The 27,349-nt window shown below is 35.6% G+C and overlaps 1 protein-coding gene across 3 annotated transcripts in view; it reads right to left on the bottom strand.

Annotated features, from left to right (window-relative positions):
* Nucleotides 1–27,349, bottom strand: part of LOC107082988 (raftlin-like) — a 159,992-nt gene that overhangs the window by 14,480 nt on the left and 118,163 nt on the right. For all 3 annotated transcript variants that reach the window (XM_015371911.1, XM_015371914.1, XM_015371912.1), the window contains exons 7-8: nt 25,044–25,162; nt 3,181–3,284 (exon numbers count right to left, since the gene is read on the bottom strand). In XM_015371911.1, the coding sequence (XP_015227397.1) occupies nt 3,181–3,284; nt 25,044–25,162 (223 nt within the window). The remainder of the gene's footprint in view (nt 1–3,180; nt 3,285–25,043; nt 25,163–27,349) is intronic.

The following is a 27,349-nucleotide window of genomic DNA, read 5'->3' as shown; positions in this document are numbered from 1 at the left end:
ATGTACACCCTGGACAGGTTGTCAGTCTATCACAGGGCAACACTGATACAAACAACTATTCACACACACACTCACACCTAAGGAGAATTTAGAGAAGCCAATTAACCTAACAGTCATGTTTTTGGACTGTGGGAGGAAGCCGGAGTACCCGGAGAAAACCCATGCATGCATAGGGAGCACATGCAATCTCCATGCAGAAAGACCACATACATGAATGAATGAATGAATGAATCCACCCTATGACTGCCTCATATATATTTCCGTAATAATTTCCAAATATTATAAAATCAGTTTTCTCCAGCTTTTTTTTTGTTTTTTGTGTTCATTAGCTTATTTATCTATAATCTGATATCAACTGTGATTACTTTTATTTTTTAGATAAATCTTTCCAAGGTCATAGTTTCATAGTTTATGTCAATGTACAATTTCACACTTTTTGTATGCAATAAATTTATTCAACATTATCGTTGTAGAGCTTTGCAGATTTCTAATGCCAACCTTTACCGCAAACGTCTATAGTGCATGAATATGTTCTTTTTGTCTTGCTTTGAACAGCTATCTTTTGAAGTGTTTTTACCCTAGTTCTTTGTACTTTACAGCTTATTCGGAGTATAGTGGACTACTTACAATTCTGACTCAATGCAAGGGTTTTCTGTGTGTTCCTGTGTGTCTGACAACAATCAAGGCCTTTTGACCATAAGCGGATGTAGACTCATATAGTAGCTGAGAGTGATGACTCAGTTCTGGCTTTGCTGAGGAGCCGTTACAGTTTTGTAAAGATATTTTCCACTGAACAGAGCTGCTGCTTGTCAACACACATACACACACACACACAAACAGACAGCTGCAGCAGCTGCAGAGCCGAGACTGAAACATATTTAGCTTAACGTCTCTGAAAGGTTTAGTGATTTCTCTAAAGGCCTAACTTGTGCATATAATTTTCTTTTCACAGAAATACTGACAGCTACTGTTTAAAAATAGCTTCAAAATGAAGGCAGAGTTTCTACTTTTCCCTTATTCTTACTGTAGTACCCTTTGTTTGGGGACTGTGCTAATTATAGTCATGGAAGATTTTAACTTTTATTTACAGGTACATCTTAATGTATTCTATAGACTTATAACACAGCGGACTGCAGTTCAAGTATTCATTGAGTTTATGAATTCTACCTCTGATGACAAATGTAAATAATGTAAAACTAACAAAAATGTAACTTTATGACCGTGTTATAACCCTGTTTTAATGCTAACATGATGGCTGTCTAACAGACTGACATAGTCTTCATGGAAATCAAAAAAAGAATTGGTCAAAACGTTTTAGATTTGAGTGGAAGGGAAAAGTGGGGCAATATGAAGCAGGACTTAACAATTTTCCACAGTGCCAAAAAGACCAAAAACTTCTTTAATATCAAAGACATCACTGTGCTTGATTGACCACCAAACTAGCCTGCATTAATTCTATAAAAACAAAATGGTAAGAGGAAGATCGTAAACACCAAATCCAAAGATTTACACACAAGGTAAAGGCTGATATGAAAGAAACTGGATAATTGCTCTTTCTGCATAATATTTTAAACTCAGAATTACCATGTTCCTCTATTATCTGAGTGCCAACTTGGCTCAGTTCAAAGGGTGTTTATTGGCTCTTGATTTCATATTTGAAGGAGTTGAAGTATTTTGACTGTTACATTGTTGCGTCTATTTTACTATAAACAGAAGGATGGCTTTAAAAACAAAGTACTATTTGATTTCTTGGAGGATATCAAAAAATCTTGACAGGCCCTAAATGCCTTAAATTTCATTGAAAACATATTTCAGACCAATTTTTCACCCAGTTTAGTTTTAATTCTGACCGTGATTTTATATTGGACCATAAAATAAGAGCAAAAGTGACATCTTTTCTGTCAGGCAACCTTTAAAATCAGTGATTCATCCTTTTATTCAGTCTGCTTAGATAACTGTAATGGAATTTATGTTATAGTGAGTTAGTCCTTCTCTGTCCTCTGCAGCCGTTTGAAAACGCTGCTGCGTTTCTTTTAACTGGTACTCAAAAACCGTAACATGTCACCCCGATTCTGGCCTTTGTAGAGTCTAGAGTTCATTTTAGAATTCTTATTTTAGTTATTAAACATTTGAAGGAACTTTCTCTGCCATACCTCTCTGACCTTCTTTGCCCCTACTTGCCGTTTTAGTCCCTGAGGTTGACTAAATAAAAGCTCCTGCAGGTTCCAGGGTCTAGGAGGAATAGAATAGGGAAATGGATTTTCTCTAAAGCTGCACCTCAAATGTGGAGAAAACTACCCTTGCCCCTTCTTGGTAAAGATCCTCCACAGCCGACTTTTAAAACTCATCTTGAAACCCATTATGTTTTTGGCTTTCAACATGAGTGAAACTTAGTTCGATCTTGTTCGTCTTTTAAAGAAAATATATGTTGTGTTTCATCCTTATCAGTCATATATATATATATATATATATATATATATATATATATATATATATATATATATAATTTTTTTTTTCAGCTGTAGCTGTTTTAAGGTGACTTATAGATGGAGCTGGCATAATATTGTACGGCAAAACATGTTACACATACCTCTAAATTCAAGTACCACTGTTTTGCATGTTTGAGATGTCACTCTGTTGCAGCACACCTGATTCAAATAACTAAATGTGTTCGTCAGCAGTCATGAAGTTCTGCAGAAGTCTGTTAATCACCCCTTCGTACAAGTCGGGTGTGTGGCACCAAGGATATACCTAAACCTTGTAGGACAGTGGTACTTGAGGGTCAGGATTGAGAAAACTTTAGTTACAGTATGGAATATTTGGTATAGGGCTCTACCAAATATGGTAAAACCTGTTAATTTCTCATCAGGTAATATCAGTTGTAAGTAAGCAGGGACAATGCAGAAAGATGTAGTGGAGTGATCCTTAAGAAATAGGCTTGAAAGAAGCTAAAGATTAGATTAGATTAGATTAGATTAGATTAGATTCAACTTTATTGTCATTACACAGGTACAGGTACAAGGCAACGAAATGCAGTTTACCGGTAGGTCTAACCAGAAGTGCAATAGCAGCAAGTGCAGGATGATCAAGCATCCATGAACTAGGATTTCCGCACTTTTAAAGGATGCCAACAGATGTCAGTAGAGATCAAAAATACCCTAATGAAAACAGTGACATTACCTGTTAGTCTTGATTACAGGAGTCGGCAGAACACAGGTGAGCCTCCATCCAAATGTGGCCAGTGACTGAAGTAGAGGAACGTAATCAGTTTTTACCTGCAAACCCTGCAGAGAAAATAAGATGTCTGTTACAACCTGCAATCACAGAACACAACAACCCTGTGCATCATCATCACAGTACTTCTCTTAAAGCCCAAAGCACACAACACAATGTGTTGGAAGCGTGCACATTATCTACAGGCTGCATTTGTACTGTGATTTCAGAGCTACGAAAAACAAGCATGACAAGCAATCAAAGTGTTTCAGCAGTGCTTGGGAACATCAGCTGAAGGAACACAGTTTTTCTCAGATATGACGGCTTTTAATATACAGAATAACTTCAGTCTGTTTTCAGAGCAGAAAAGAATAAATCCTGTGACATAAATCAACCACCACAGAAGCTCCCTGGCTGCCACAAGTCAACATAGAAACCATCTTTATTCATGACAGGCGTTTTGTCAACGTACCGAGTTCTTCTGCAAACAGACGGCTCCTGCATAACTGCTCATATTGTGCTAAACATTTTAATAGTGTTTGCAGTTAAATGAGCCGTAGCTGCATAGCTTCGTAGAATCAAACATTCTTAATGATTATTTTGACTTCGGCTTGAAATGAAACCTTGCAATGATGAACTTCTAGAGCTCACAGGGTGAATCTGTTAAGAGAGGAAGTGTGTGTGGTTTGCCATCGTGCAATGCTGAAAATGAAAAACCGCAACGCGTGTCTCTCAAATTGATGGCACACACAAACACATCAATAAGTTCAGACAATTTTCATTTTGATGAATTTAACATTATGCAAAACATAATGCAAATAGTTTTCATTTAAAAGAAAAGTCTAAAGGAGAAACTGAAGCTTTTGGAGCTATACATCTTTTGAACAATTTCTGAAACGCTAACAGTCAGAGGAGCAATGGATGTATAGAAATGAGTCAAGAGAGCAGTCTACCATGAACACTGTACACCACAACAGTATATTCAAAGTGTGCAAACCAACTGTAGCAGTAAAAGGTTTGACAAACACAAGTAACACCAACAAGGACCATTCAAAAGGATCGAAATCTTTACGTTTCATCTGTCAAGGTTTACCATGACCACTTATTTCCTTATCCTGACCTGACATAGCGTGTTTAACAAAAAAAAACAGCCTTCTTTGATTTGTAAAAACAACAGCAAACCAAAAAGTCAGATTAAGGAGAGTTTGTTCAACAACACATCCAACAACATTAAGTCGTGTTTCTGTATAAAGCAACATAAGTAGCAAAGGAGCAGAGCTCAGATTCTCAAAGTTGTTTAGGTGGTGACACTCTTAACTGATTGTGTGGATTTGCTTTTGCATGATCTCCCCAGATATGCAGGGCTACTCTGTAAGGTTAAAAAGATAGGAATAGTTTGAATAAAATTAACATCTAGTTTACAGCCAAATAGCTGGGTTTGTCTTTAACACCATTTTAAAACACCTTTCTTTTAAATGTTCTGGGGGAAAAAAAGTTTACAGTGATAATAACAAAAAAAAACTGACCATACAAATTGAAACATATCCTATTGAGCTAACATTACCTAATACTAGGATTAGCATGAAATAATTGTAAAGCTTTTAAAGCTGAGATATTAGATCTGGCTCCATATTTTCACAGTATTTGTGATTTATGAGATTTAAAATCAGAAAGATCGATCAAAGAAAATGTCCACAAAGTTGGATTTCTGAATCAGAAAAGTAGAGGTATCCGAATTCAAGATCTATAGTAAATAAAACTGTACGTCTTATAATTTGGGTCACATTAAATGCACAATTTTTCCATTTCAATTATTACATTTTCCTTTTGTGATTGAGGTAAAGCATTGGTGTCTACTTTTAAGAAAATATGTAGTTTGGTTACAAACTATTACTAACTAGCCTAAGCTGCTAGGATAGTATGCTCAGCAAAGTAATTTTAAAGGTATCGTGGAGGATGTTCTTTTTCCAGGTGGATCATCAAAACAAGTGGTCCTCCAATTGTCAATCATTCTGGTATTATTTAAAGTTTACGTAAGGCCCTCCTACATGTTTTACCCCATTTTCACTTACCGGTGGTGAGTCTGACATAGTGGAAAAATTGCAAAACTTCTTTTGGAAAGTAAGCTTGTATGAGCGATGAAAACAGCAACTTTTAAACGGAGCGTGCACATGTAGAAATGGACTCTTGCATGCTCCCGCACATGTGTAATAAGTGTTCCCTCTCAAGAGCAGGTACAGGGTTGTGCATCTGCATTTTTTTTTCTTTTAAAGCGGGAGGTCGCTTCTTTTAAAAAAATTTCGAAAATTCTCCAATATACCTTTAAAATATGGTTAGCTTATGTCAGAAGTGTTTATTCTGGGTTAAAATACTTCTTGGGTCTCTACTACTTGTAATTGGTGCCAATGTATACATTTTTTAGTGAAACAGATTGGATCATATTTCAAGTACCTTTACCTTTGGTTAGATTTGTGCGGTGAACCTGGGTGGGCAAAAATTTTTCGAAGACAGTATATCTAACCTTGTAATAGGATGGGGGACCGTATTATGTTTTATCAGAAAGAAGTAGTGTAAAAAAATATTTCATAATAATTGTTCTATAAATAATTGGATGTTTTCAGGGCTTTTAGCCAGTGTTAATTTTAAGAAGAATCTTTACAAAGACATTTATTCTGAAGAAACGTAAGAAATTGGCACAAACAAAAACAAAAAAAATGCAATGTTTGTTTTCTTTTATTTGATTGTTTTCATCCCATATGATCCAGAAACTGAAATGAGATCTGCCTAATGCACCAAATGTGACTCAAACCAATAAGCCATATGGCACTGGGTGTCAACAGGGCTGATATATAACTAGAAAATAAATTACATGACACTGAAGGGAAATAAAAACATATAATTACATTAATTAAAGTGTAACCCAAAGTAAAACCTTAAGCACAACCAAAAATCTAAATCACCAGATGATGATATTGGATTTTGATGATATTGGAACTTGAATTTAGCATTAAAGCTCCATGTAGACCTCTTTTCAACATAAACACTTAAATAATTAATAGTTTGGAATCATATGTTCAGTCTCAGGTTAGACCAAACTACAATGCTTTTCGAAAAGGTCCAAAATCAAGTTCTATCAGCATTGAAAAGGAGGCCAGAAATCATGATCTCAAGTTCATAAACAGTTTAATTTAAAATGGTGTCATAAACTAATTTAATGATATCTTGGTATTATAAACAATGATATCACTTTGGGCCAAAAAAATCAAAATTTTATATTTTACAGTGAAAGCATTTCTGGGAATGTGTTTGATAAAAGATATTCAGTGAAACATGCATTTGATATAAAGAGTCTCTGATCAATTAAACCAGGAAAGGATGCACGCTGACAAACGGATTAAACCTTCAAAACTATTCAGAAAAAAATGTGTTTGTTTCATGAGTAAAGAGTCAAATTTTTACTGCATTTGTAACCCAGAGGAGAGAGAAAGCTAAGATAATACAGCTTAGGCAGATAAAAAACAGACATCTCACATAAAGCTGTTTTTAAGGACAAGTTTTTGCATAGCTCATTTAACAGAGATCTGAATTATTACTAGACAGGCTCCAAGATCTCAGCTTGAACATACTTGTGTTTAGACATTTCATAAATACAAAAAAGCAGTTTTGGACATTAAAAACATTTTCACTCTTATACTAAATACAAACCATAATTCATCCTGGATGCCTTTGAAACATTAAGACATTGATTGGATAAATTTTTTACTCACACTCACTGAGAAGAAAATAAACAAGTTTATTGCAAAAAAAGCAAACAGATTATTTATACTTTGCAGAGGTAATTGCTTGAAGAAGTAAACACTTAAAGAGGATATGTGTGTAAGGAAAGTGAGGAGACACATTAGCCTAATGAAAAGCTCCCATTATCAGCAGCCACACTGGTAATGCTGGCAAAGAAACCGCAGACAAAAAGCCTTTCTCTAGAGACCAGCAAAGCGCTGCTACAGTTTTAGCTATTGAGTTTCCATAAGCCAATGGTCAGCTAAAGTTTTGTAATTTACAGTAAACAATATTTGTGAACATTTTTTGAATAAGTGGGAAATGATAAAAACCCTGTAGCTGTTAAACTACCAAGCAAACATTTTTCACCACTTTAATTCCTTGTAGTTTTTTTTAATCAAAGAGCTGAGGGGTATTTCAGAAAAGCCAGACTTGGTCACCCACTGTAATTTTGAGTTAACTTCAGCACCTGTCAAGCAGCAATTAGTGGGTTTCACTAAAAGGATGCCTCACTTGCTTAATGTCACTAATGCAAGACTGGTTCTGCTATTCCATGCACATAAGCAGGCATTGTCAAACCATGTCAACTGTGAATCAGGAACATATTTTATTGGTATTAAGCTCAGAAATATATATATATCAAAATAAAAGCAAAATATCATTGCTATCAATAAAACCATGAAAACTAACGGGCAGGCAATGTCTGATAGATGAATGCATAAAATATATATATTTTTTATTATACACATCATTTCAAGAGACATATCCAAATTAAATGTAAATACTTAACCAGCTTTAAATTTCAAAATGTATAATCAAGTGTTAGAACAGCCACCTCTATGTGTTACCTGCAATAATATGCAAATAAACTGTACAAGGATACAGTTTTACTCAAGATAAATCATTACCATTTTATTTATACAGTGTATATAACTGATTTTTTTATACTAAAAACAGGAATAAAGATAAAGATCTGAGAAAGGTCAAATTTGACCCTTTTATATTTTTCGCTCTGGAAAAGAGTTTTCTGAGTTTTCTTTCAGCTTAGGTTTGGCTTTTTGTCTGATAATTGTCAAATTGTTAAATTAGTTTAATTAATTTGAATTGTATTTATATGATGAGGATAAACTAAGATACTTTGACAATATGCCATTAAAGACTAGAGTCAGTAAATACCTCACATCAGTATTATTCATATTTGTGGGGCAAAATGAACTGTCCTACAAAAACACCAATCATTAAACAGTTGAAGAGGGAAAATTGATAGCTAAATTAAGAAAATGTATTACTTATTAGTTATTATTTTAAACCAAGGTAGAATTAGGATTTTTAAACTGAAATATATTGAAATCTAGCAAAATGAGATAAAAATAAGACTTTGTATAATTATATATTGTATACTTTCTGTGTCTTATGGTTGCTCTGTGGTTCAGTGGTTGGCAGTGTGGTCATATTCCCATGTCAATGCCGAGTTAACATCCTGGTATGTGCTCCTTCAGCAGGGAAGCTGCAAATTCTCCACATAAAGGTAAATATTTCTCTGGAGGTAGTCTTGCTTCCTTGTGCAATGCAAAAGATGACTGTTAAGTCACTTTCTCTATCTGAACTGAGTGCATGGTTAGTTGATGTGTGCTTGACTATATTACCCTGTGATTATGGTGCACCTTTTGTGTTGCAAAATGTATCCTTTCCTCAGAAATAGTTTGATGAAGAATTAAAACTACTGCCTGTTTTGCTATGTAATTAGTAAGTTAGGTCCAGTTTGAGGCAATGTTTGTATGTTGAAGACAAACACAAATGCATAACCTTTTTATATGAACTATTTCAAGTGGCATCTTTATTACATGTAAAATCACTTCTTAGTCAAGTAAATTCAAAAACAAAATAAGAAAAATCTACTGTATATGATCAATAACAATAAAAAATGAAAAGGCTTATGTTAAAGAAAAAAAAGAAGAATAAAGCCCTTGCAAAGTATTTTAATAGTTCAGTCATTGTACATTTCTCAAACCTATGTCATGTTTATCAAGGTACAATGTAATGCAAGAAAGAACTATAGCACATATTCACAGACAGGCTTTTAACTTAAAAGCAGGCCAGCCAAAGACTCCGTGACAAAACTTAATATTTTTCTTCCACACATTAACATTAGAAAGATTGAAACAAGTACAAACAGCCCTAAATGTGGGGCTCTAGGTTAGTCTCATTAGAACAGGAACAATACTGTTTACCTGAGTGCTACTTCATAAAGGTCTACAGGAGCACATCAACATTTTCTGTTCATGTAGGGCTCCCTTCCAAAATCAAGTCTGCCCTCAGAGTAAATTGAGAAATATTTTTTTCTGTAATAGTTTTGGAGAAGGTGAGAGTTAATCATAGTTTCTGGAGTGTGGTTCTCTCGCTCCCACTGACTTATTATTCAGGGGCCACCTTGCTGCATCAGCACTTCAGCAACCTAGCTGAGAGACTGAAAAACAAAGCCATTACAATGTGATGTTATCTGCAAGGTAATGACTGCTCAGAAAGAGGAAGGAATACTTGCAGCTTTACCATCTCAGTTAGAGCTACTTTAAATCCTTTATAAGACTGTCTGCTATGGAAATCACACAGTTTTCCAAAGCATAACCCAACTTCTTTATATTAATAGGAAAATAATTGTGGATGCATGTGAACACCTCTTCTATTCATTGACAGGATATAACTATTAAGGTTTAAAGGAAATTAACCTGAGAATGTTTCTTTGGTAGAGGGTCTAATTGTGGTTTCATAAGTTCTCCATGTTCCAGCACAATAAAAACATGAGTACGTTACTGAACTTGCCTCTGCCCTCCACAGGAAGTTGCCATAAAACAGTTTTTAACCAGGACCCTGTACAATTTTTCAGAAAGAATGCATCATCAGGTTTACAAACATAGACAAAGTCTGGTAATGATGAGGTAAATTGCTTTTAAAGGAGGGCATTCAGATACTGATCCTGGCTGACTTGCTCAACATGCAGCGTTGTCACAGCAACAGAGGAATCTGAATCTACTTCCCAAAGCTCAAAAATAACCTTTAAGACTCTGCAGCTCCCGATAAGCTCTCAAACCCATTATTGATTGGATACAATTATCTTGACATAAGAATGATCTTAAAACTAATCTTGAATGGTTGCTGTGGGGGAAACTTTCTCTAAGATTTTTCGGTCCTTCCGATCATGGTAACTGTTTTCAACATTATTGTGTTCAGTTTTTAGTTTTAAAATTTATTTGATTTGCTAGGTTGCAGCTAGGTTGTGATTTCTAAAGAACATCTTTAGTAATTTTATAATGAAAGGTTCAGTTGCTTTGAAGACTGATTTGGGCCTTCTAAGATTGATTGTCTGGTTCATTTTTCCACCAGTTGCAAGCTTTCCCCATAATGGAAATAGGTGAGTGTGACTGCAAATCCATATTCCGAATCATTTTGTTCTTATCAAGGTAAAAAAAAAAGAAAAACTTTACCTTTAAAAATATATCTCACTTTATTGGATTAAAACTGGGTTTATTGTTTTAAGTGTCCAACTTTACACTATTCAATAAATCTAGTCAAGTGAAATAATTTAGACAACTGAGATAATAATTTCACCATCTTTTAAATACATTTTCCTTTAGATATAGTGTTTTATCTTTTTTAGCCACCCATTTTCATGCAAAGTCAACACTGCATGATGACTTTTTAACATTAATAACCTTTTTATCCACAAGAACAGTCTTCAATTCTGATGAAAGTTCAAATAAGTACAGCAGACAACCACAAACCAAACATTGAAGCCTCTGCCAAAATGTATTAGTCATTATTGTATCTATCCAGTATTTTTTTCAATCTAATCCCCCAGGAGACCTTTCACAAGCTTAAAACTGGATTAGTCCAACGATGATAAATCTTAGAGTGCATCCAGACGTCAGATTTTACAAGCCATTATCCTGCATCTGAGTCAGGACAAAAAGAGTAACGGGATATCACATGATGGGGTAGTTAAGCAAGAAGAGCATCAGCTGGTGGAGTTTTCACAGTTCATTATGTTTGTCAGTAAAAGCTTTTATGGTGCACTCTACAAGGAGGAACTATAACACAAGCATTTGTTGTGGAATTAAATAAAATAAAATTGTATTTCTCCTCCTGCCGAAGGTGCTCCAATGTTTTCTCTTATTTTGTTTTTCTTTAACTACCATGGGAACTCAGTCTAGGCAAAGAATATTTTTACATGGAAGACCATCTTTTAAGGTATTTATGTCAAGGAGTGTAACTTTTCATTGCTGAGGCTAATTATTGTCACAAAAATAAGAAAATAAGTCTAATTCTATAAGAAATTTAAAACATACATTGCTAATTTTAGCATCAGATACCTAACAGGCAATAAGCCCCAGAAGAGAAATATAGTTGCTTGCTATAAGTATGATTTTAATCACAGGATCAAAACACTTGTTTAAAAATACCACAAAGCATTTTTTGTTTAACTATGTTATAATCAAGAGATTTATAACAAAAATATGTATATTATGTCTGTCTTAACTCAGTTGGGCCTGACAAGTTGTCGACAGAATTTGTGGAAAGTTATTGTTTTCATTTTTGGCAAATTCATAAAAGCTTCTTAGATTAAACGATGGCAAAACTATGACTCTTTGTTGTTTTACTCTATAACATTGTTAAACTAAATTTATTGCTTGATATTAGGGCTAAAACAATTTAATCTGATGATCTTGAGTTACTGGTTGTTAAAAGTCTCTAATTATCTATTCTATAAAAATAGTTTTCATTAACTGGAGTATATAGACATCACATCTGCCAAAAGAAAAACCAACTCAGACCAGCATTCAAACCTAAACTGTAAAACCAAAAATTTGAACTTGCAATTGAATTGAATTGCATTTTGGATGCAATTTATGGACAGTCTTACGAAACAGAAAGCTTTTACTGCAAAATAACAATAATTGTAAAAACAGGCCCCATCACTAAACTGCATAGACATTTGCATAGACTGTCAGGCCTACAGTAAATTTAAAAGATAATTTTTTTTCAAGTTCTGTTCTGCCAATTGGCTTTCAATTACTGTTTATTTGAGCTAGAATTAGGGAATTGATTGCATTTGCAAACATTCGCTATTTTACAAAAAGTAATTTTCACATTGTAGGGACATTTAAATAACATTTAACAGGAGAAGGACACTGACTCTCTCCCTCCAGCTCTTTAGGTGGTGGTAATACCCATCTGTGTGGCGGTAACATCCTGCGACAACGGACTCTGACAAAACAAGCTTTTAAAATCATGAAAACAATGAAGCCCTAAAATAAAACATCTACAGATTTTCGGTTAGAGCTAAATGTTAGTTGAAAAATAAGATTGCAATTTTAATTTTAGGAAACATTGTCCATTGCCCTAATTTGTGCAAACAAACAAACAAACAAAACAAAAAAAACGCTATTTAAGTTACAATGTTTGAGTTTTATTTAATTCATTTTATGGATATCATGCTTTTTGGTGTTGAAATTGTACCTTTTTCTTTTTTTTTTTTTATAGTGGCCATTATTGTTATTTTTATTATTTTTGAAAGTAGCCAGAAAGGAAATAGGATGGAAAGAGGGGAGAGAAATACAGCAAAGGTCACCAGGACTCTAAGAAGTGACGGCCACATCAAGGACTAAGGCCTCTGTGATTGTGTTGTCTGCTCAACCCTTGTGCCACTGCTATGCTCCAAAAATCCTTTTTAATATCAAGAATCCAATATACAAGTGACACTTTATGTTATGTTTTTGACCCTTTCCACTACAGAGGCAGCTGGTACTATAATAATGATAACAAACGCTAAGCTTTTGACAAGTTTGTTATAAGAATGTTTTTTTTATTAAAGAATGTCTTATTTATCTATTTCTTATAAAATAATATTAAGTATCTCAATGAAAAATCTGCAGAATGTGAAATTTTTTTATTTGAATCTCTGGTTAATAGTCATAATAATAATGTATACTCTACTCTATACTTAAAATCATGACTAGCTACAGCCCTTCTAGTTATTCCCCCGCTCTAACCAAGATTTGGTTGCAATTCAAAGCTTAGATAAATCAAGACATGGATTACTGTATTTTCTGGATTATAAACTGCTACTTTGTTTCTCCACTCTTTCAACTATGCAACTGGTGTGAAGGTGTGGCTTTTCCGGGGATTTTTCTTTAAGCGCCAGGGGGCTGAAGTCAAATGTGGAAACAAAGAAGGACAAGAATATGCTAGAGAAAGCAAATGCTAGCAGCAGGTATGATGGAGGACAAGGCTATGTCCGAACATCTACCTTAATCCCTAAATCACTATGTAGAGCGGAAACTAACTCACTAACTTACTGTTCGGACTGATAAACACTACATTTTGCTCCCAGTTGGTCAAGTGACACCGCCTCCCTGCACGGTGCCTACGTCATCTTGCTTATTTGTCGCGGCTGTGGCTGATGGCTGCTCTTAGAACAAATACCAAAATGCCTGGGAGGAGAGCTCTCGCAAAAGCTCTCCTCCTATTTTTCAAGGTGCATTCTGGGAAACTTTGAGTCCACTACTTTTTCCATCCATTAGACAATCAACCACTCATTTAAAATGGCATAATCATTATATAGTGCCCTATGTAGTGATTAGGGCAGAAGTTTGGCCCCAGCCCAAATGTCCAAAATTCACACATTTTGACATTTATTTGCTACTGATATTAAGAGCTGGCAAAGTCTCATCTTACATTAGAAGCTCTTACTGCTGCAAGCCCACAAGCTAACTTACACTTTTCTTCTTAAACTTTTTCTTCATCCTTACTCTAGGGGCAATATGTAGAGCTCCCTTGACGGGGGGCAGTTCAGTAGGGTGTGGCTTATATATGTAAATATCCATTTAAAAAAACAAACTTTGTAGGTGCGACTTCTATTGAGGTCCAGTTTTTCGAGTTGTTTTATTTGAAAATGTTTGAGCAACGAATTATACTCTCTGCATTTAACACATCCCCTTTGGAAAACAGTGGACTGCCATTGTGTGGTGCCTGGGGAGTGGTGTCGGGTTAAGGGTCTTTTTTCAGAGGGACCCAGAGTGGCAGTCTGTGGGAGTGGGGCTCAAACTCAAGACCTCCAGATTCCAAGCTCTATGCCCTAACAACTAGGCCGCCACTCTCCAAGGTGTGCTCTATAATAGAGCACACCTGTCTACATGTGCACCACTTTTTTCAGGACCTTCATCTCCTATCCTTCATCTCAAACTTGTTTTGGCTTTAACTTTGTTATGCAAATTTAACGTGCAGGTCAGTGAAATTTCATTAAACAATTTAGATGCTGCTTAAAGGAAACTTAAACAAAAAACTGCTAAATTGTTTGTTTAATATTTGCAGCAATTTGTTATAGCTGTTAAAAGAAAAGTAGGAACACCAATGGTAAAAATGAATTTCTATTCAGCAGGGACTGAACATGCAGAATGGATTCATTTGCATGCTTAGGTTTTGTGACCTAATATAACAAGCAAAAAAAGAACAAAAACTTGGATGAAGTTTTTCCCATTAGAGATTAGGTCAATTTAACGTTCATAGTCAGCTTTTATAAATATTTAAGAGAAATGCTTTTTTTGTGTCAGCCAAGTTTGGATCAGATATCATTGTTCTTCAGATTTATAAATTATGCCTTTAAACTGTCAGAGCACTTTTCAAAAGAAACCATTTAAAAATTTAGAAAGTGAAATGCCTCTTTTGTAGAAGTGACACTGCAAATGTATAAAATAAAAACTGATGGCTTTATGAGGAGCCTAAACCTAAAAAGGTTTCAAACCATTTGTGAAAGCATTAAAAGATTATTCTGTTTAAAACATACAAACACAGAGGTGACAAAACTTCAGATATATAAAGTTATTTATTTCAGTATGATGGATTTTTTTTTAATATGCCTTCAAGCACCTTATGACATTTTTCACAAGTTCTGCATCCTGTGACAGAAAGATGTGATCGTTCACCAGCAGGAAGAGGGAAAATTGTTCTTCTTCTATGTAGGTCAGCACTTCTCTCACCTCGCTCAGGGAGAATAGAGATATGATGAACAGGCGACTCACAGGCTCTGTGCACAACATGATCGGGCCTCAGCATTCATACATATAACACAAACAGAATCATACAGGCAGTACATTATTCATACTCTGAACACCAGCTGAGGTCTCACATTAAGCAAAACCAAACAGCATGTTTCCTCACACGAAAAAACAAACCAATGAAAATCTGTTGAACTCAGTGGACTTTGTGTATCTTTTTTGTTAACCTGATTTGGAGGAGACATAAAAACATGTTTGTGTTCATCTGAGGTGTCTTTGTCTTAATCACATTTCTTCATAGATTCCACTGCCGTCACACTGATGTTGTGATGTTGAACCCTAATCCCATTTTAGACATAATTTAGTTTGTGCAGTCTGTGAAATGCTACTCTTCAAAGCTGCTGGTGCAAGTGAATTCCTGGAATGAGTCACAACAGTGCTGGAACTGTTAAGCTCCCTTCACTTGCCTTATGTTTGAACTGACATTCCTTCAATTTTAACCTTGTTAACAATTTCCAAGGGATTGTGTCTCTCTGCAGGGATACAAACATTTTCTAAAGTCTGTCCCTGCAGGTTTACTACAGTAGTTTCTTTTAGAGGTTCAGAGTTTAACGTTCAAGGCCTGAAGAACTTTGTGACACTACTTTTAAGTTGTAAAGATAAGATTTTATGTCCCGACCGTTATCTGTTTTTCAAAGAAAACTCCACTTTAGCTACTAATGAAGCTAAGCTTTTTTACAGGCAACATTAAACTGCACATGTTAAAAGTTCAATAGCTTATAATGATGACAATATTGAGGCAAATTGATATCAATACTGCTGTTCCCATGATACATTATTGGATTTGCATAAATTCACTAATTGAATTGAGAATGCTGCACAATTTCAGATGCATCCCATGTTCACAGAGCAAGGTCGTGTAGCAGCAGCTATAACTAGCAGGCTTGACCTGGCTAACTGGCAGTTAGATGAAGTTAAGTTGATTCCATCATCAGGATCTACAGACTAGACACAGGTAAAAACTAGTCATCAAGGGCCAGTCCCCTATATGCGTGCTCCCTGCTACAACACAACGTATTTAACTGGCTCAGTTATCTCCTCATCCTGAATCGAACTTGCAAATGTCCTGCTGATTTAAGACTAGTGTGTTGTAAAAGGTAACTAAAATATGCATGACCAAAGTTTTCCACCCTTCCATAGACACAAGTAGAATGATATATTGGGTAAAGTATGTAGTCTTTTTGGAAGACTGGGGCAATAAATTGCATATTGAGGATGTTTCTCTAATACATCACTGTCTCCTAAATCACTAAAAAGCTATTAAAAAGTCTTCCATAATTAGGTGCTGCATTATGAAGACTGGGAAAATATTAAAAGTAGCTGATCAGGATTGACAAGACTGCCTGAATGCAGACATGATCAGCAATCCAACTGCAGAACCAAAGTGAACTGCTTCAGATTACAAGGAGCCAGTATGTATGAGTCTCAGTTATGAAAAACGATATAAGGTCTTCTACGCTGGTCCACCTTATACCAGGATACCAATACATACAGTAATATCATGATTTTTTTTTTTGTAGTGTTTTTTTTTGCAGGCAGCAAGCCAGATATAATATTGTCATTAGAGGAGAGCTGATTCAAATTTACTGTATTTAATTGTCAGCAACTTCCATACAGATGGAAGAACCAGGGACCTATGGGACACAGGAATGATGAAGGACAGTAGAAGAGTCAAAAGGTGAGTGAGAAATGGAAGCCTGGTTACTAGGACAATAATTACTGGATCAAAGAGCAGATGAGTGTAATTACCTGAATGTGCTGCAGCTGTGGAGTGTGAACAGATAGAGTATGCAAAGAAAAAAGGGTTAAAATGACCCATAATGAAGATAGAGGGGAAGAAATACTTGAAAAATGACTTAAAGGGGTAAAATATTATATTTCATAAATATAAAAAAAAAAGTTGGAATCTGCTAAAAAACAGACCACAATGGCATTTAATGCAGGGTCCCATGAATAAGGATGCAGGGTCGCTCTGGGCTATAACATATTCTTTATAGAACAGACTGAAGGAATGTTATCAGATCTAAAAGCATTTTGCCTCATATTAAAAGCCATTTTATTAATGATAAGTAAAGAAGGGAGTCTCTTGGGGTAAGAGAGAAATTATCATTTATCTAGGTTTTGCAAACAAGACAGGTGGCTTATCAAGTTATGTCTTTGGTTAAATAGTATAGAAATAATGCTTAGATGATCCTAAGGAGGTAGTTTGATGCATCATTTTATTTTTATTTTTCATTTTGCAGCTTTACGAAGTTGCTTTTCTGTATCAAATGAAAACAAACATATTGTTTGTTGAGCTTAAACAGAGTCTGCTTGGTTAAATCCACTTGTATGTGAGCAAATCTTATTAAATAGAATAAATAGACGACTGTCTGTGAGTGTTAATGCGGTTCTCTGGGGATGAAAATGACTCATCCTGTAAGAATAATCCATTACATTGGCACGATTGGTGACCGTATAGATTTTTTAACTGTTCTGATTTTAGGTGTATAATCATTGGTTATTTCAAGTTGGTAAGGAATTTATTCCTCTCTTTTATGGACTTATAGTAGAAGAATTGTCCAAAAGCAGTTTTGTTTTTTTATGGAATACTAAACTTTCCCAATCTCTCTTTTTACTCTGCTCCTCTGGTGTACATTTATTTTGTTTTTGTTTGTCTGTTTCACATAGAAGAAGTGCCAGATCGAGTCCCTTTGTGCTTACCTTTCTCTTTTTACTGGAATGATTGACTAATGAAGTTATTGGGATCAATACATTCAGATAATCCCTAATTTTTTTACCCATTGCTTTTCTGTTGAGCTGTGTCTGCTTCTTGTATTCTAACTTTTATTTTTACTTTCCTTTTCTTATTATGTCTTAATCATGTCACAGCAATAAACTTTTCTCCATGTGTTCCTTCTGGTCAAGTTCATGTGCACTGCTTTGATTGTGTTGTAACTGAAATATTGAATAAAAAATATTTGCCTTTCCTTGCAATATGTCATATCCTACAAAAACTAAAAAAATAGCACGAAATCAACTGCAACATGTTTATAACAACGTGCTACATTACAGAATAATGTCTGATGCAATCATTAGTAAAATACCACTACATTTTGGCTGTAGTAATGTAATTAATTGAAGAAATAGAGAAAACAAAAAAAAATCACATTCTTAGAATTTCTTGATATTTTCTACAGTATGTATTATATAAATTCTATATTTTTTTGCTATTTTCACAGAAGTTTGCGAATACATTAAGCCTATATTATAATATTTAACCAGAGAACAAAGATTTTCGTGGACCATTATCAAATGTTTCAGAGGGTAGATTTAGTCTGTTTCAAGAATTTCTATTATGTTGGAGCTTAGACTACAAATTATAGTCCAACATGTGTTTTCAGTAATGGAGCACTGGATAATGACAAAGCTCAAGTAGATAATGGTGCTTTTCAAAAATGTTTCTAAAAAAGGAGTTTGAAAGGAAAGCTTCTGGGTATGTTAACATCAAGCTCTCTATGCATACTGGATACACAAAGACTGGTCTTCTATCACAGACTAGGGTGTTTTGTGCATCCAAAGACACAAATATAACATGTTCCTGCTAATGCACTTCAGCTATCTGGGTAAAATAAATTTCCCTGAACAGCTCATAGTGAGCAGACATATTACAACCTAGGCTGAAGTCTGAATGAAAATACATTTTGTTTGGTCATTGCTACTGTGAAGCTCAGTGATAAGAGAGAGAACATTAGTTTCAGGGAAACTCCTGTTTTCCTGTATTGATTTTTCCCACAGGACACAAGAGATGAGAAGCCAGCCCTAATTGGAGTTTCTTAGTGGAGGTTCTGTATGAGTTATTCATTTTTCGGACACTTCCCCATCTTTACTCTGTGATTCTTATTCAGGTCATTTTTGCCCATGAAAGAAAACATGCTGGGACAGATGCAACTTCACATGATGTTTTTAGGGCATAACGTGAGGAGTCTATGTGGTTTTTTGTTCCCCAACAAAAAGCATAAATTTCATGCTGGTTTATTCTAAGTAATTCCTACAGCAGAAACTCTGTATTGCATTGATTCATCAAATTTGGACCTGAAACATTAGTATACGCTTTTAAAAGACCACAATAATATCTTAGTAGATCATAAAATAGTTTTTCTAAGGTTCTTCACTCTACCTTCTAGGTGTTTCAAATGTATCCGATCAGCCTGTCAAAGAGCAGGGAGTGGAATGAACATATAAATGTAAAAAGGCTGCCATCGTTGGAAAAATCATGAACATTAACCCATTGAAGACAGATATAACATTACTTTGCACAGAATCAAGAAAAAAAGCCTTAACAAAAACTGATCAAGGTCAATGCATCTTAGTCTTTATACAGAAAGTCTTCCTCATCTGAGGGGGAGTAGAAATACTGGCTCCGCCCTTAGCTGCAAACTTATCCAGCGACTTCACAAGAGTGAACCCTTCCTGGTGTTGCCAACAAATGTTTTCCCAAGATGCAAAAAAATTATCAAATATAAGGACAAAAGAAATGTTAAAACAAACTTCTCTGTGCTCCCTGAGCCACATGCATACCAGTGCTCAGTAAACAAAAAATCTCAAAATGCACAGGGCAGTGGAGCTCAGTGACATATTCCAATGAATGAAACTTCTTTAAAACCATCAGAGTCAAAAGAACCTAGGGTATATAATAAAAATTGACTCAGGTAATATAACCAGTCATAGTTAGGGAAATAACAAACAGGCTTCAATTAGACAGAAACTGGACTTTCACTCAGGTTTTTGAAGAGGTTTCAACACCTATCCAAGAGTCTTCAATTGGCTCGTACCAGAGCAATCTGTAGTTGGAGCGCTGGTGTATTTGAGCAGCTTGGAAGTCTGCACACATTTGAAGTCAGATACAGGTCAAATAGCAGCTCCATATTGTTCTGGATTGTTAAGGCTTTTTGTCGTGCATGGGCTCTTTGATTGGTCTTTTGAATCCTAATGGGAGTTCTTATGGAATTTCTTTGGGATTAGTTCCATGACGGAATTGTAAATGCTGAGAAACTGAAAGCACAATCCTCCCCCTCTGTTCAGTGATGGTTTTTGTCTTTTCAAAAAGATGGCTTCCTTGACTCCCCTTTCAAACCATCTGGTTTCTCTGTCCAAAATCTGAACACACTGGTCTTAAAATGTGTGTCCTTTGCTCTTGAGATGCAAGTTTATAGCAGAAACTTGAAAAGAGCTACTGGCTCTCCTATGCTTTGCCATACGTTTGTGTAGTTGTTTTTGGGTTTCTCCAATGTAGGAGGCTGTACAGTCCTCACTGCACTTGCAGGACTGCACAGCCTCTGGGTGCCTTCCATTTTAAGCCTATTTGTGGTTGCCATGACCCAGATGACTGAGAATTTACACACGCAGCTTGAGACATGCAGTAGCTATAGAGCAGGTACTGTAACTTTCAAGTTTGTTTTTATTTGTTTATTTTGAATAATATGATGTAGAAACCCATGAAAAAAGTAAAGAAATATGACATTGTGACAAGAGCACAATAAATTACAGGAGATGAGTGAAAATGTCAACTTTAGCACAAATTATAACCATAAAAGTAAATTCTCTACCTTTCTGTCTTCATAAGTCTATCTTTTTGTTGGTTCAATGGGTTTTGCACGTACAAAAATACTAATGGTTAAATCAGACTTTGAGCTTTATTTTGAAAGTCTGTCGGTGTAGGTAGGATTGTGTTATACATATTATTCTATAGGTCATGTATTATTTTGGCTACTCATCTTCAGTGTATTTTTGTGTTGGTTTTGGGTTGGTTTCCCATTTATTGGACTGGTTTGTATATCATGTTTGGGTCGATTCTTTTGGCAGAATGGCTGCTGTCCCATATACCAAGGGTGCCTGGGTTGTACAGTTTAATTGCAAAACTTCTTCAGACAATAACATATGCAACTGTATTGGAAAGGTTTCTAAAATATTAATAAAATAACAGATTTTATAATATCAGACATGATATTCTGTGGAGTTTCTTACTGACAATCATATGCAGCACCCACTATTTAACATCATGCACAAACAGAAGCACAGAGTTACAAAAGACCAAAAAAGCTGAACATATAAGACAAAAAAAAAAAAAGAATCATTTTATGTTTCTCTTGGAATTGGTTTGCAGCAAGCATTTCTTTACTCAGGTATTTTGTACTGCCACGCTCCTTTAATGCCTTATTAGCAATTATTGCTGGCATTAACTTTTGTTTTCTCTCTGTATTGCTTTCTATAAAATGTATGCCTGGACCAATGAATCTGTGTTAATTTTTTTCTCTTTATGGGGCATGGCCATTTACTGATCCATTGCTGCCATTAACCTTTGGTACCATCTTTGTTTTCCTTTCATATATAAGGAAACTCTGGCGCAGTGCCTCTGTGCCCCTCTTCCTAGTCATAGGCAATGTTGCAGCAAATAAAGTTCTGGACTCTCTGGTTTTTATAGACATTACTCTTTATTCAGTGCTTAGGGGTTTAACTACATTTCTTTCCTAGACAGTTTTCTTAATTGACCAATTACTGCCACTAACGTATACTATTTTTGTATAACATGCCCAATAGAAGAGAATTAGCCTGATGCACTGTTTAAAGTATCCTTCTTTCCCTGAACAGAATCACTGATGTAACAATTGCCATTAATCAAGTGTACTCTCTTTGTTTTTCTGTCTCACAGAAACTGCTTTTGGCCCAGAGTGTCTCTGTTTGGCTGTGTCTATTCCATTAGTGGTACCATTGATAGACCTATTGTTGTCATTAGTTATATTTATTTATTTATTTAACCATAGAGAGAACTCCTGGCTAAGTGCTACAGTGCATAGGCAGTAGTACTTACTGCTTTCTTAACATAATAAGTTGTTTTTTTAATGGTACCTAACCTAAAGGCTTCTTAATGGTTGCTTTTTTTCATCAGTTTTTAGACACATTTTCGTTTGAAGTATGTGAAGTGAAGGCTACAAATCGACATTTGCTTTTTTTGTCATTGCCAATTTATCAGGAAACATATTCCAAGAATGGAATAATCTACCCAAATTTAATCCATCTCCCTATACAAGATTTGACACATTATAGGCACCTTTTTGTTGCCCCTTTAAATTATAAATTTTTAATGTTACTTCAGTTGTTAAAAAGCAAAACCTTTATTGCTGTCCCCATCATGTATTTATCATTTTGGTTGTATTCTTATGTACTAAACCAAACAGTTTTTTTTAACCATTGGATCAATGTTTAACTAATGCAAACTGATCCCAGAATACTCCACTTACTTGCAGTAATTATAAGGATAATAGAAAACCAGTGGATCTGAAGCAATAGAAAGCTGAATCTGTTCAAAATGCTAATCTTCCTAAAATTTCTAACTAGCTTATGAATCATACAATTATATTTTAATACCTTTCTGCCATCCCTGACAAAGAACCTCCAATCGGGAGATGACACACTCCCACTTGACAACAATATAAATGATTGCACACGCACTTCTCTTCTTCTCAGAGTTTCATATAACACACCACCTGTGAGACTATTTGGAGGCATGAAAGTATGGAAGAGGAGATGAATTAACCAAAGATGTAAGAAAAAAACTTACTGCAATTAATATTCTTTATTTCTTATCTTAATGATTACAGAGATGAAACAATAAGAAGCTGTGAGGATGCTTTGCATATCAATTTTGAACAGTTATTGCGGATAATAGAATTGACGTGGAGTCCTGATCAGCCATTGTGAAAGAGCAAATGTCAATCTAAACTGGCAGCTCACTCGAGTGGAACGGCTTTTGATAAAGCCTCCAGGAGAGGGGAGCTGATTGGATCTTCCAGAACACTAGCAACGGTGTGGCATCACTCGTGGTTGGTGTTTCTGAGGAAGCCTTGAAATCCATTTAACTGTAACATTATTGCCATTCAGCTGAGAAGAGGGAAGGACTGCAGGAGACTTTTTATTGGCACACAAGGCCATCAGTACCATGGTGGTCAGTCAGAGAGAGACCCATTTCTGTGAGGGACAATAGTCTCCTTTCACACTTGGACTGCCAGAGGCGACAAAAAAGTCAAAATTCAATTACAGAGATAGCATCTCAGCACACATATAGGGACACAATACCAAGAATAAAACATTCTCGACTGACGGACACAAACACACGCACGCTGAGTTTCAAGGGCCAACATAAAAACAGACATGAACAGATGAAAGGATGTAAAACGCCTGCCAACCCTTTTACTCCCATGAAAAATCAATTTCCAACTTGGAACTTGTTGAGAAGAGACACTTATCGGCCTTCTGATAAAGCCTTGTTTGCCTCTGATAAGACAAACTACCACAACACATGTTCCATACAAACAGATTTGCCAGTTTGGCCTTTGGAGTTCTGGTAGTGAGGTTGGAGCAGGAACAAGATGATGGGGATACAGATCTGAGAAGGAGTTGACTTAAATGATATAGCAACAGTGAGTTTTGCTACAAAAAAATATCAATATTTGATATCACAAATATGATGAAAGCACTAAACTCTGAAGCCATGGTTCACAACTTCAAACACTTGCCGTTGATCACTTGCAAGAATATATAAATCGAACAGGGTGTCATGTCTCTTAATTAAAAGCATCTTTTGTCATAACGACCTATGGGTCCAGCTCATTGCAACCATCACTTACAGTCAATAGATGCGGCCAATGAAAGAGGAAGCTTGATACAACCCACTGAATTTAGCTTCCCCTATTGAGTTGTTGGGCTCAGCCTTAAAGGTGAAGGATTCTGTCTAAAAGAGAGAGCTCAGAGTTGAGCTGCTGCAAGCTTTTCCTTTCAAGGTTTTCTAGGAACATTGCACTTGTCAAATTCCCAATACCTAAATTTTGATGGCTAAATGATATGCAATTTGCCTGGGATTACCTTTAGATTCACATTAAAGTGAGAACTGTTAATGAGTTAAAGCAATGCCTGGGTTTCCACTTGCAAGAAGTTACTTTCACAACTCTGTATACCTCAGATAAACTAAGGAGAATAAATGATATGATGGTTGTAATAGAGTTTATTAACAGCAGGAAAGGAAATAATAAAAAAATTAAATTCTAGATCTCTAAACATTAAATAGCCCATGCGTTTTGGATCTTAGTTTGTTTTAAGACGAAAGACTTCCATCTTAGAAAGTTTCTGTTATTTTTCTCAGATTTAAAATCTCATGCTAAGTGTAAGTTGGACATTTCAATGGCACTGAAAAAATTCCCTCCTTTAGGACAACATTGTATTCCTATTCATCTGATGATGCAGCATATTTAACTTTAAGTTCCAGCTGTCCGACTGTTGGGCATGTTGTATAATTCTTGGGCAGGCAAGATTATAACCGAATGTAATCAAAACTAATGCAAATACATTGTTGGAGAATCAAGATAAGCTCTGCCCATATTTAGTAGAAATTATCAAGCAATAATATCTCATCCGATAGAGAAATATTATTGCTTCAATAGACGTGTGAACACAAAGATTTTCTGACCACTTGGGGAAACTAGAACATGTACAGAACTATGACCTTTTAACAGGCAAACATCAAGTAAAAGAAATGTCAAAATAATATATACAATCCATACAGTGGATATCAGTATTTTAGAATAGTAGAATACTGAATTGCACAACCTTCATTCAAATCTGAAGGTACAGTACAGTCTACCAGAAGTCTTAAATGAGATTCATAATTTTTCCAGCTTCCACTAGATTCCCCCAATATCAACAGAGTTTTAAATTTGAGTCAAAAACTTTCACCATTGTAGTTTTAAAATATAGAAAAGAATCCAGAATTTCCCCATTGTGGGAAAATAAAGGGATTTTTCTATTATATATAGGAAGAGGTACATTGTTTCCCCAGTGCTGCACACAGAACACCTGGTAAAGACTCCATAAACTCAAAGATTAAAAGACGTGTACATATTTACTTACATCAATGATGGTCCATTGTTCTACAACAATGGCATCATATGTTGCTGCAGCAGCGTTTGTCTCACTCTCGATCCCCTCTTGGAAGATGAAAACACTTTCCACAGTCTTAGGCAGCAAATCTGCAGACAAGGTAAAAAACAAAACCTTGCTTTAAAAAGACTAATAACTGGAGGAAGGTACTGAGTTTGACCTTATAGCAAAAGAAAACGTGAACATTTCTCCAGGGAACTTTCAAAAACAATTATACAACACAGTCAGAAGTAAGGGCCCTTTATCTAAAACAAAAACAAGGCTTTGTTGGGCTGCGGTATAAAACCTTGAACTCAACACTATTCCTGACATTTTGAATTAAAAAAGCTTCCTGGATCGGAAGCGAAACGTCTTCAAACTTGGAACCAATGTCCACTGGATTGTTTTTAATCTTCTTTTTTTGGAAAGCCCTTAATCTAAGTAATTCAAACTGTAGCATTATGGAGGAGCAAAACAAAACAGAAATGAAAAATCCTTCTTGTATGTTTAATCAGAAATGAGGAAATTTCAGGGATTGGCACCTCAAAAAACTAATTAGAGCCTACGATTGAGATGAGCCCTTCAGCACTATTACTTAATAGGAGTTATGCTCAATATGCCAGGTAATAGGATTGAAGACACTTTTTCTTTAAAAAGATAACCAGATTCATCACAGCGCAGAAAAGATCAAATGAAGAAAGTCCACTTTTGGATAAATCAAATCTCATTTTCACCCTAGATAAAATCACAAAACACTGAGGCTCTGAACTACTAACATTGCATGTATATAATCCAGGGCTGGGGTCTTGGTTTTTTACACTATGAGTCCTCAGTTTTAGCCTCAGTCTTGTTTTGTTGTGGCTTAAGAAATCAAGTTGAGGCTGGTCAGTCATATGAAAATATCACTCCTTTGAACATGCCAATTCCCACAAAAATGGAATCCGACTGAAGCAAAAGAAACAGAAGAAAACCCAGCCACAACCAGCCTCAAAAATAAAGTAGAACAACATTGTTGCTGCTTAATATGAGTTCACGTTGGAGCCGCACAGAATTATCTCAGAAAAAAACTAAACTGTGTTGCTGTTTCTAGCGTTTGTGTATTCTTTTTGTTCTTAAATGTTTGCAGAACCAGACTGGATTACCTCATTTGATCCTAAAAGTTAAAAGAGCCCATTTGTGAGTTCACTTGCATTCTAACTTTAAAGGAGTACACATGTGGCCTGACAGCTGAAAAATGTTTGCACTCTAGTTAAAAAATGAAAAGAGTGACATTTTTTTCCTCCTTCAACATCAATAATTAATCAGTTCTGTAGAGGGTGGGGATTTAGTTTACTTGACATTTAACACGGTCACACAAGGGTAAGAAAGTACCGTAGCATCATCTAATTAAATTAACAACCGTTTTATAGTTTACTACAGTCAGTGTTGAAAACGACTTTTACTGTAACTAATGCTAATTTTATGAAGTTAGACATTCTTCCTTTTGTCTGTCTCTCTTGCCTTGTCATTGTTCCCTGACAGTATAATTTGCATATGTATGTTTAAGTATCTTTAGTACCTGTATGTAAAATATCTAAAGTGACAGGGTGACTTTTCTTGACAGCTATCATTAATTCATTCTGATGGATGGTGAATGAGACAAAAAGTGCTGATTTGCCACAGGGGCAGAGAGCTCTGCCCTGAGGAGAATATTTAAGTACACAATAAGACACCAGTTTGAATTCAAGGGAATTTAAGTCTCCTGTTTTTAGCAGCCTCACTAAAAAAACATCTAAAGTGATAAGTAAAGTCTGAATGAAGCAAAGTGATTTTACTTTTACATAAAAATCAATTACCAGTAGTGTTAGCAGTCAGTCGTTGTATTAGGTTTTGTAATAATGTGTTTTTAGACCTTATTTTGCGACAGAGGTATTAGATTCAGGAGTTAGCCCTGCAAAAAAGGTTCAAGCTCTAGCTTTTAATGTCATTGTGTCCATTGTGTCCTCCACCCGAATAACCTACTGATGGTGGTTAGAGGGCCTTGTGGCGCCGGTGTACGGCAGACTCGCTTCTGTGGCTGTCCTTTGAGAAAATGTAACTGGCCACTATCAGTGTGTGCATGGATGGGTGAATGACTGAATGTAATGTAAAGCTCTTAGGTCACTGAAATCCAGAGCCGGGGCTTGAACTGTCAACAGTTTAATTTCAGGCCTACGTCCGATGCCACTGTCGCCACTGTCATACTGCTGAATGCATGCATATATCCACCGCAACGTATACAAGAAAAATGCCTATTAACGGCCTGACATTCCATTGAT

Source organism: Cyprinodon variegatus, unplaced genomic scaffold, assembly GCF_000732505.1.
Source record: "Cyprinodon variegatus isolate N-32 unplaced genomic scaffold, C_variegatus-1.0 Scaffold66, whole genome shotgun sequence".
NCBI classification, from domain to species: Eukaryota; Metazoa; Chordata; class Actinopteri; order Cyprinodontiformes; family Cyprinodontidae; genus Cyprinodon; species Cyprinodon variegatus.
The sequence above is the reverse complement of the archived record's forward strand: the minus strand, read 5'-3'. Positions and strand labels throughout refer to the sequence as shown.